The sequence below is a fragment of the Pararge aegeria genome, chromosome 16 (genome assembly GCF_905163445.1).
Source record: "Pararge aegeria chromosome 16, ilParAegt1.1, whole genome shotgun sequence".
Lineage (NCBI taxonomy): Eukaryota > Metazoa > Arthropoda > Insecta > Lepidoptera > Nymphalidae > Pararge > Pararge aegeria.
Genome location: NC_053195.1, coordinates 11,248,858 through 11,260,807, shown reverse-complemented (window position 1 = coordinate 11,260,807; position 11,950 = coordinate 11,248,858). Strand labels below are relative to the sequence as shown.

Sequence of the window (11,950 nt, the reverse complement as noted above, 5' to 3'; positions counted from 1 at the left end):
TTGTAAATAAATCTCTAAGCATAACTGAATTGACAATTCCAAATATAGTGCTATCCTTGCGAGTGGGACAGCAATCGTTTTAGATTAGTTAAGTGATTTTTATGTTGGCACCAATTGTACTCGCTTTAAAGGCACACATTTTGTATTACTTAATCATTTTTATTTTTCATAAACTGGGAAAATTTCCCGTCGAAAGAAGTTTGTTGGGGTTAGCTAGTCCGAAACGACTCTACGATTGCGAGCATACATATTTGAAACGAAGTAGACTGACAGCCGGAATATAAGCTAAAACAGGCTATTACAAAACCAACCTGTGCACAGTATCGCCAACGTGAACTATTCTATGAGCGCTCAGGACAACGAATTTGCCGTGAGCGAGGAAGACATCGGGAGGTTGTCCCATTTCAATGGTCCGCAGGAATGCTTCAACTGCTGTTGAGAGGTGGGCGCCGTACGTGGCGGTTTGTGCTGCGTAGAATGCCGCCAGTTGCCGATCGTCCGGAGGTAACCTTGTGGCAGCTGCTACCGCGCTCACCTGTTCGAAACCATTTTATGAAGAACAATTTAAACTACTGTAGCGTCTCTTACAGCTAAGTAAATCAAAACAACGAAAGGAATATTTTTAGTTCAAATTTTGTTGTAGATTATAAATGTCCGAGGTAAACTATAGGCAGGTTTACGAATAATGTGATTCTTTGGATGGTGCTACCTTAAGATCTTTAACCAATTTAATTCAGTGGAAAATAAAATAAAATAAAATTAGAAAGACTAGTGATTTTTCTATTCAATTGTTACAAAGAATCTCCTACTCTATCGAAACATTGCAATGGACATTACTGACCTCGCCCGCATGATCAGCGTCTCGTACAAGCGCGTCGAAGGAAGCCCTCAGTTTATCTGGCAGTGCTGCACGGATTTCAGCATTTCTTCTGCCCACCGCAGTTCTTGACTCCAGCCGAACATAGTCATATTCTTCGGTCCATTCGTGTTCCGGAACTGCCGGCGATCGCCTGTTTTAATAAAAATGCATGACATATAATATTGGATTTCGAATGTTAGCAGGTAGATAGGGATAGCACGTGGTGAGATAGGTAGATGAATAACATTGGTTTAAATTCGGTTATACACAAATCTCAGCTGATTTAAATATTTAGTTTCATATAGTTTTCTGGTTTCGCATAGTAAGTATGTCCTTTTAAAACTTTTCCAATTACATCACCATAACTCTCGCAACCTATTAAATTATGCTTTTCGTAGAGATTTGGTAATTAACTTACTTGAATAGCTGTAGATGCCTGGGTACTTAAGTAGGTATTACTTGTTTACTAAAGATTTGCTAAGTCCCTACCTGAACAATAGCGAAGCATTTCCATGTATGAACGACGCCGCCCGCCTAACATCCTCAGTTAAGGACCTTGCGCACGCCACAAGCTGGTCTAAGGCGTCCTGTGTCCCGTCGGTCGGCTCGCGGTCGCGTTCCAACCGGTCCGGTGCCCAGTCGCCCGCATCTAAAGCACTCGTTGCTTCGTGTGTTATGCGCTCAGCGTCTTTGAGTGCCTTCACTAGCGGCCGTAGCTTTACTGCGATACCTGGATTATAAGAAGGGCATTAGTTCAGCACGACACAAGAGTCATCGTCATCATCATGCACAAAGGGCACGGGTCTCCTCCCACAATGGGAAGAAGGGTTTAGGCCGCTCGACATAAGTGTAATTTATGGAAAGTAAACTTAACTGTTTAGTGCTTAGTTTATTCAGTAGGACATAATAAATAACAGTTGATATAACAAGTGTTTTCCCATCGTTGTCAATAACAATAGCCTGATTTGTTTTGTTTTAAGGTAAAATAATAACTCGCCCTTTGGTAGGTAGGTACTAATAACAAAACAGTGTAACAATTGGTGAAAGTTACATAAGAACATTGTTTTGTTAAATCTATCACAATTATAAAACTCATCGTCTCTACCAATAGACTTTCAGATTCTGGTCTTTTGCCGCGTGTATTCAGTGGACCCCTTTAAATCGCTCGCCGTCGTGCTGTGTTTTGATGCGGGCTCGTCATTTCGAAAACTTCGGAACACATATGTGTTCCGTGCTAAGGGTTGTTGTGCGTTGCAGTTCAAATGAACTATAATGTGTACAATACACATTGTTCTACGATTTTATTTAAAATTTTATCATTAATGAATAATCCGAACGTAGTTCTACCCAGTCTGCCGAAAAATTCTAAAGCCTAATTAATAAGAACGCACCTTTGTCTTGGGCATCATGCGCGTTGGCCAGCGTAGCGTCGGCAAAGACGGCGAGGTCGTGTAAGGCGGCCCGCAGTCGCGCGCCAGCCACGCGCACGTCTAAAACGCGCGGCCGCAACGCTCCGCGCCGCCGCCAGCCCGGGGACACGTACGATAGCAGCCGCGAGACTGCCGCTGACGCTTCCTCCTATAATATAATCATAATCATTGTAGTTTATTGTGTATCTATCTATATGATGAGATTGTCTCCAGCGCACGGGTTGGAGAATAGTCGCGTGGGACTTGGGAGCCGCTGGAAAGAGCGAATGATTTCCGAATAATAGTACGCCACCAAGCCAATCATTACCACGGTACTCTACAACCATCGTCATCATCATCGTTATCAACAAACGATGATATCTATGATGAATGAATCTATCGGGCCACTACTTAGAATAAGAGGAGTGTAGGCCATGTTTCTCCACGTCGACCAAGTGCGATCTTAGGCATGCAGGTTTCCTCACGATGTTTTCCTTAACCATTAAAGTAAGTAACCTAGTTCGTCTTACAAAAAGAAGGTGAGAAATCTAAGTTGGTACTTTTTCGTAGTGGCAAAGTAGTAGATATGCATAGGGTATTAAATCCCTGCGTCTATTATGTAGGTAGTTCATAATTATATATTATGGTATACATGGTTTGGTGATCGCCTGCTTGATTTATATGGCTTTAGCAATAATAAATAATTTTCTGGTATGAGTAAAAATATTCAATAAATTTAAGCGACAGTTAATTATTAATGAGAAACAGCTTTTTACCTGTAGCCTTTCAAGAGCTTCCAGTGCCGCATCACAAGGTAAAGGTAGCGCACGGGTCCGCGGCACGTCATACGTGCTGGACGCAGATGCGGCGGAATGTGCGGAACTGCCAGAGTTGGCTGATGCACTTGACGTAGCCGAAGTTAGTGAGCCGGTACCGCTGCAAGCTGAATCCGCGCTCGCTGGCCGCGGCGCTCTTGGAGCGTCGTACAAGTCTGTGGCGAGCCTTGGGCAGTCATAGGTCCCGATTATACGCTGAACAGGCATCGGCGCGCGAGGTACGTCGTAATGTGAGCATTCTTCAATCTGGAAAAAAATATCTACTTAAAAAGGACTGAATACTGATTCAGTATACTAGCAGTAGTTCTTTGTTCGAAGCTTCAGCTTTAGTTTTCCTTGTAGGTACTATGGACGAATATATGCCTAACCTACTACTTACCTATAAATCTACATTTTTGTCTGTTTTTGTTACGTTTTGCAAAAAAAAAAAATGCACTACTTTAAAGTAGTAGTGTAGGTGGAAAAATGCACTACTATACCTTTGGTATAGTGGAAAAGTTAGATAGAAAATGGTGTCAATTATTTGGTACCTAGATATCTGTAAACTAATCATTAAAACTGGCAGATGTACTTTTGGAAAAGTTGTAAACAGGACAGCACTGCTTTTAGACTATGATTTATGTAGATTATGTTGCAGAATTGGCACCATTAACGTAAGAATAAGAACAGCATTCTTTTTAGCAAATTCATAAAGACCCAGACCGTCCGTGTCCATTAATTTAAAAGTTTGAGGCGCGTCAAGAATTAGCCCTATAAATCTCTACAGAAATCTGTAGATGTTTTTAATAAGTGCCCAATTTTCAGGCTGACCTGCCATAGTCATGTTATGAATTTTAATTCAAACCATGCTCCATTTTATCCGAATTTATTATATACGTTAGACAGTGATAAAGTGTGCTTCTGATAACAGCTTTTGTTACTGTGCCGTTCAAAACGAGTGTGTCGTTTCATCGTTTCAGGATTCATTTAATATAATTTTTATTCCCGTTACAAAGGAAGGCCAGACCGAATTCCCCTGTCAACGTATATTCTGCGCGTAACTGATGAGAGGTCATGACACTGCAATTATTGAAGCCAAGTAACAATACCACATGGTTTTGTAACTTGGCTTTTTGAGGTATTTACCCTAAACACGTGTCGTAAACAACAAAGTTTAGGATTGGCTTATCTTCCTACTATGGATGGACTATTGCTGGGTATTGGATTTTTTTGTCAAGATAGTTTTAGTATAGGTACCAGCCCGAACTACATTAGCAAAATACGGACGTTCGTTTGCATCCAGCTTACTTTTCTAAAGCAAGTAGGTATTAATAAACTGCTTTGATAATAATTCGTGAAAATAAAAGAGGAAATATCTGATTAATCTTTTCTAGTTGGAACTTCCAGGTAATGCCAAAGGCTTCTTTCAAAAATCTGATAGAGAATCGACAAAATCTCGGCACATAAAAAAAATTACGGTATGCATGCTGCATGCCTCTTCAATGAATCCTACCGGCTCTCATGCGGCAACTTAAGAAACAGTGAAAACGCAAACAAAAACAAAGGACGAGAACAAAGATATTCAGTAGACAAATTTAAATTATAAATCTGTGCAGTTACAACAATATCTTAAACAAAGCACGATCTATAGATCGTGCTTTGTTTAAGATATTTCTTGTATCTCAACTCAACTTAAATACGCTCTATAGATCTCAACGCAATCTGAGTACACTTTATAGATCTAGTCTAAATCTAAGTTCGCTTTATAGATTTCAACACTCAGCATGGAATAATTGTCTTACTTTTGTGAATGCGGGCGACAGTTGCGCGGGTAGAGGTTGATGAGCGACCGGCGCGGGGGTGCGAGCACGCCGCCTCTGCATCGCGGAGCTTGCATCGAAGACCCCCGCCACAATCCTCAGTCTGTTTCCAGGACATATTCCCTAAAAAGAAGAAAAATAAACATTATTAACAAGTAGGTAATTTTATCAAAATATTAAGTGCACATCTCGCATATTTTACAAAATACATAATGGTTTGAAAACACAATTGCACCCAGTAGGTACCGCTTAATCATCTGCCGGGTCCGTTAATAAAACATATAACATTTAAAATCAAATATTTATGGAATTGTCGTTTGTGCAGTGTAAGCCTAAGTATAACACAAAAATAAATTGTATAAATTATTAGTAAGAAATTAATTCGTTATTTGTTTTTTTGTTCTATTATACTGTGTTGTTGATTTAGTCTATTCGACCGTAGTCTGAACAGACTAAATCACGTATATCACGTGCTCCTGGGTTCGATTACCGGCTCGGTATTTACAATTTTCACGTATTTACATTTACAATGACATTTTACACTTATTCTCAGAAACAGTTAAGAAAATTACGATGTCCTCCTTATTGTTTTGAGAAAGGTATTTAAAGCCGCCGAGAGTTATATCATCAAAATGAGATAATAATAAAGTAATTTTCAACAGACAATGATTGATTAATTATTGTAGATGTTCAAATTTAGAAGGTATGATTCCCATTGCGAAAGCTTAACTAAGTACAACTTTTAACACGATTCTTAAAACGCAATATTATTAATTATAAGAACTTTGTTATTAATTAATTGATAATAACAATTCTGTGAGAAAAATGTTACGTGTGTTGAAACTATGTACGTAGGTATTTATTCAGGAATTTGTCATTTTATCTTCACTCTGAAGACAGCAGAGGGGTTAAAAAGATATCGTCATCAGCCTATCAATGTCCCAAACTGGGCACAGATTTCCTTTTGTTATTCCACTACAATCATTTTATACGCAGCATCGTTCCGGCTAAATCGCTTGGTGGCACGACTTTATTCGGTAGGGTAGTAACTTTAACCACGGTCCACGGATGAAGCCTTTCAACAGACCATCTCTCACATCGGAGGGTGCGAAAATAAGAGGGAAGAGGGTATTAACTATTATTATTATCATAATGTTTAAATGTTAAAATTGGAGCGATGTCTCTCCGAGACATATGTGTGGACTTGACCAATTTCCTTAAGGCATAACCAAACAGCGGTGTTCAACCTGCGTCCTTAGTGTCGTTCAAGATTGCGTCCAATCACAAGAAACCTGTGTTCGAGAAGAGCTTTGTGATTGGTTGTTTGCGCGAGGTTTTACTTCTAGATTTTAGTGGTTGTAGAGCGATTGGTAACAGAGCTCGTCCGGGGAAGAACCTACTACCGCCATGCTTTTTCTGCCGCCAATCAGCAGTGCTATTACCGGTCTGAAAGGTGTGGTTGCCAGTGTAATAACAGGCACATGAGATAGACACAGTGCAGCTTTTGAACGCATTGCGAAGTGCTGTTTTGTTTATAGGCGATGGTTTTCAACATACTATCAGGTTTGACCTTTGCTTTGTCCGTCAGAGACGTCTATATATAATAAAGGAACTGAATACTTCCTGACGAACTGAAACCGAGTTAGCACCGAACAAGCTTTGGCTCGATGAACAGCCTGGTGATACGGCAGTTTAAGAAGTAAATTTATAATATTTATAGATTATCATAGCATAAATTCGAGAGTGCGTTTGTTTATATGTTTGTTTGTCTCTCTTTTACGCCCTAACCAAGCATCCTATCAACTTGATTTTTGACATAGAGTTAGTTCAAAGGGTGGAGAGTAACATGGGTTACTTTTATGCCAGAAAAACAAACGGTTCCCACGGGATTTGTAAGAAACCGTGCAATGCGCACGAATAACGCAGGCAACAGCTATGTAGTATTTATTACATGCTATATTTTCCTCTTTATTTTAAACCACAATTCAACTTTAGCTCACCACATGTTTCTGTAAATTCAATTAGGTTGTTATTATTAATGGAAACACGTCATGCCGACGCAAAAACGACGTGCGATGACCTCAAGGCGTGCGACAACCAAAACAAGATCTCGATTTTAGCATTTCAACTGCAGTTTATTGCGAGTGAAATGCAAATCCTTCCAATCCAATCCTTGTACTCTATATGCAAATTGCAAAAAAATGCTCAGGACAACTTCTTTAATTTAAGTAAAGCTTATCTGAACTGGATGTGATATAAGCCTTGATTGAAATGTATTAAGCAAAAGATAAGAGTTTAGATGAAGTGCAAACTTCTGCTTGGTAGCCGCTTTGACGCATACGGTAGTAAGACAACATCATTTAAACTTGGAATTACAGAATCTCATTTAAAATCAATTTAATGTCAGAAATTATTCATTTATTTCTAAAATTGAAATAAATTAAATAGTTGCTTTAATTTCAAATATATCTTTGTTTGATTAGTTATGGCATAAGTCAATTAAAGTGCTCATTATCGTTAGAAAATTGTTTGCATCTTAACATTATTTTTTTCGCCCCGCCTACAAAGCGGATGCGATGTAGGGGAGAGAAGTGCTTGACAGGCCCCCTCCGAATGAAACACTGTAATGCCAAAATGCGATATAAACTAGCGTGGTTGATCCATTGCACTGGTGCGTGATCGAAGTACACAAACGCATTTTATAGTAATGTAAGGAGAAGGTTGGAGATATTTACCTGTCTACCTCTCAGCGAACAGAGCCACCAGCCCTCGCTGCCGCCGGTGTTTTGCTCCAGGACGGTGAGCAGATCGCCGCGTCGGAAGGCCAGCTCGTCCGGTGACTCCGCTATGTTATCGTATAGTGCTCGCGCCATGCACTGTAACAAGATAACAAACAATTAACCGACCGTATTCATTTGTATAATTAGAAGTAGCAAATGGTAAATTGATAATGGTAATGAGACACACATTTAACAAATCGTGGTTACTACATTACAGATTTATGAATTCCTTAACGACAAGGCTGCTTGGTAACAGGCCACTCCGCTCTCATCTATCACAAAACAGAGAAATTCTAAAGATTGTTAAACTTTAAAATGATGTCGGAAAAGAGCAATCTGCTGAGTTTCTTGCCGGCTCTTCTCAGTGGAATCTGCTTTCCGAACCGGTGGTAGAGTCACTTCAAACTTATTAATTAGGTCTACTTGAAATAAATGAATTTAGATTTTTTTTGATTTTTGAGAGCGTTTTGTTGACGGGGCTCCTCCGGGGAAGAACACCACCATGCTCACTTCTGCTGCAAACCAGCCTTGTTACAATACTGCGTTGCGTTTTTAAGGGACTGGTTGCCGGTGTAGTTATATTCACAGGAGACTTTACACCTTAGTCCGCCTTAAGTTGATGGACACAAGACGTGGTTAATGTATGCCCTGCGAAGTCTCGCTTTGTTTATAGGCGATGGTTACCAAATACTAGGTGGCCCATCTTCTTGGTCTGTCAATTAAAAAACCTAATCTTGGTCTCTTGTTTGTATGAAACAGTAGCAAGACGCTAGCCGAGTTGAAATACATCGCAGTATCCAATAATAATTAATAAGCGTTTAGCGTAATGGCACCAACTCTTCTGAACCACGCCTAGTAGAGGCCATTTGTTTTTCTACAAGTTTGCTTTTATTCAAACGGCCATAAAATTAACAGAAGGCAAGACTGGACTCCCAATCTCTCTCACTCTTGTTGTCTCGTCAAGTGTTGTTCAAGGTAAACTTGTATATTTATTTGCATATTAATATTCGTTCATTATACTTTTGGAACTGATTGAGATGAAATGTATGCAACTCAATAATATCCCCAACGCAGAACCACTAGAAGCGATTCGATTCGATCGAGGCGATTCATAGCTAGTTACAGCATTACTTTATATTAATAAGAATTAACCGGCCGGTAATAATTATTCTAAGCCTATTAAAAAAAGCTACCCGCATATGTTGGACTAGCGTCTAGCACTAATTTATGAGCATACCATCTTGCTTGTTCTCCCGCGGGAAAAATAAATGGTCGTAATGTCTTGCCTACTTAGTTAGGTACATACAGGCAAACCTATCACTTGTTTATCCATTTTGAGCTAATGACTGTCCGATAGATAATAATACTTGAAATAAGTTATTATTATTATTAACAGGTATACAAATTTACTGTGTATTATATCGGTGATGAATATTCTTGGAGTTTGAGGAAATACTCAACCGATAACAGCTTATCAATCGCGATTATTAGAATATGTGGATAGTACCTAAGTAAGAACACAAATAATAGACTTTTCTATTAATTACACATCTAGTGAGTCTTTTAGAAGTAAAACTTCCAAAGTTACAGCGCCATATACCTATAGGCCTCCTGCCAAATACATATTTGGATAAATAATATATTTTTATTTTACGTTATATGATGGTGGTATTTTGGAAGTAAAACTTCTTAAGGTACCTTTTGATAAACTTAGACACCGGGAGGTATTCTAGATTCGTGTAAAATTTACGACTGAAGTGTATCGATAATACAGCCGTATTTATATCAAACTACCCACCAACTCAATGTCATGAACATTGGTTGTTAATGAAATATAATTTAAATTGTTTCTTGAAAACTATTTATTAATTAAATAATAATTGTTAGCGTATTTGTAAAAACCTTAATAAATTTAATAAAATATCTTGTCAGTATGAATTTATAGTTAGCAAAAGTTTAATTATTTACCACTTTATAAAATTGCTGTAACACTAATTTATTGCCTTAAAAAATCCAGATTTAACAGAGACCAAGATTAAGTCGTTCGCCTTTTATTAATTACAAATACTAACCTATTCTATATTTCAAGTAAGCCAACCTTCTATCGGTTCTTTAAAAAAATTCTGTATGTGATTTGTCAGTTTCTTGTGACTCTACCACTGGTTCAGAAATCGGAATGCAAATTCTATCCTGCGATTTTGAAAGTAAACGTTTTACGATATTTTACTTTGTCATTAAGAAGCAGCATTAGCAATATCGATGAATAAGTTCTTTTAAACAATGTCTAAACGTATAGTAAGAATAGGTACGATGGCAGATCCTAGATCTGCCATCGTACCATCGACCTCCTTCGGAATCAAGCTATGTGACTATGGTCTTGTTTATGTCCGTTACTGGTAAATCGATTATATTTATATTTCAATTGAATCGGAACTATAATCAACCCAAGGTTAACACTTAACCTGCACAGGTAGCACATTATTCGTGTAATAAACAGTATAAAAATATGGCTGACACGACACCTCTGAAAAAGGGCGCAGTCCATTCATGAATAACCGATCCCCAATAAAATTGAATGATGTACCGCTTTTGCATTAACCCAATTACGATCGATTCTTCTCCCGGTCGTGTGTTCCATCAGTGCTAATTGGTAGGTGGCTCCAGTCTCCATTATATGTCATTATGTGAGCAACATCTGCGTTCATTATGAATGATAAATGGGCAAATATTATGAACTTTATAGTATCATATAAGTATGTACGGTAGACTTCATTTATAATTTATGATCTTACTACCAGTAGCTGATTCAGAGATTTGTTTGAGTGGGGCTGGACCCAGCTAAGGGTAGGCTGAAAACAATATTTTAAACACCGCAAACTACTTTGATTAGTCAAACTCTACCTTCGGTTAGATAAATGGATGGACAAAAAAGCCGTCAAAAAACTCAACAGTTGCTAATTACACTATAAATATACATATAGTGTAATATATGTATTGGAGATTTGACGGCCGATTATTGCAATGGGCAGCGACCCTGCTTTCTTAGTCCAAGGCCGTGGGTTCGATTCCCACAACTGGAAAATATTTCTGTAATAAACATGAATGTTTTTCAGTGTCTGGGTGTTTAACTGTATTTTATAAGTATTTATTATTCATAAAAATATTCATACATAGTGGCCAGGTGGCGATGTGTGTAATTTCGTAGTATATTTATTTATTTATACATAAACGCGAGAGTTTTTGGATGTTTATCCTTCCTTTAGGCCCTAACTTAGCATTATATTTTAGGAATGCGAACTGACAGCTAATAAGCAAACTCATTAAAAAAATCGTCAAATTAATAATTGTCTGGTACAAACAAAGGGATAAGGGATGAAAAAACCAGGGACTGTACCAATGTGGTATAATTAATAGTAAAAAAGTTTAATTTGAAATTTGTCAGCGGCAGACCCCAAAAAGCTTGAGCCTTTTCAACCTACACAGGATCATTTCCAGTCACTAAAGAAAAAAAAGAATGAATGTATGAACGACGCGATATAAAGTTCGGAGGTTATTCATAAATACATTGTCTGTAGGATGTATGTAGGAAGTAAAAGCCGTTATTAGGGATCTGATTATTAACATTTGACACCTTTGCGTCTGCCTACATAATTTGGCTCGAATTAAACTGGTTAGTAGGGCTGTCAACATATTTAATATCTATTAATGTGAGATTAAGTTTGAAATTTTTACTGGTATTTATCTTAGATTATCGTGTTCAAGCATACCTTTCGTTGATTGGACCGGTTTGAATGATCCATATTTTTTATATCAAGGTTCCTTAGACTTCCACGGTGATCCTATGTAAATTTGTTGTAAATTACATACGAGCGTACAGAAGACATTGAAGACATTAATTAGGTCAGTAAGTATTGTAATTTGTGTAATGAAAAATTCGGCGTGTGCCATAATTACCACCCCATTATTGGTCCACTACTGACATAGAACGGGACTCCTCATAGAAAGAGAAGGGTTTACGTAGTGAGGCTTAGCAGTGGCGTGCACTTTAAACATAAAATCACTGCCTTATATAACTGGTAGTGGGGCAGGAGTATTACATTTTATACCAAATTTCCTTTAATTAATAGTTTTCCTGTGTGTTTGTGACTTTAAGGCGATATAACCACTTTTTCTTATCTAGAGTACCAATCCTGGAAACTATATAGAGTATGTATGCCACATCAGATTGATATACTTCACACGCTTTTGAGAACATTATAAGGAACTC

The 11,950-nt window shown here is 38.1% G+C and overlaps 1 protein-coding gene across 4 annotated transcripts in view; it reads right to left on the bottom strand.

The window, feature by feature from the left end:
• The window catches only part of LOC120630209 (breast cancer anti-estrogen resistance protein 1), a 127,748-nt gene that overhangs the window by 4,147 nt on the left and 111,651 nt on the right, over positions 1–11,950 (bottom strand). For all 4 annotated transcript variants that reach the window (XM_039899344.1, XM_039899345.1, XM_039899343.1 and 1 more), the window contains exons 2-8: positions 7,639–7,779; positions 4,886–5,026; positions 3,045–3,350; positions 2,251–2,437; positions 1,349–1,589; positions 842–1,010; positions 312–535 (exon numbers count right to left, since the gene is read on the bottom strand). In XM_039899344.1, the coding sequence (XP_039755278.1) occupies positions 312–535; positions 842–1,010; positions 1,349–1,589; positions 2,251–2,437; positions 3,045–3,350; positions 4,886–5,026; positions 7,639–7,779 (1,409 nt within the window). The remainder of the gene's footprint in view (positions 1–311; positions 536–841; positions 1,011–1,348; positions 1,590–2,250; positions 2,438–3,044; positions 3,351–4,885; positions 5,027–7,638; positions 7,780–11,950) is intronic.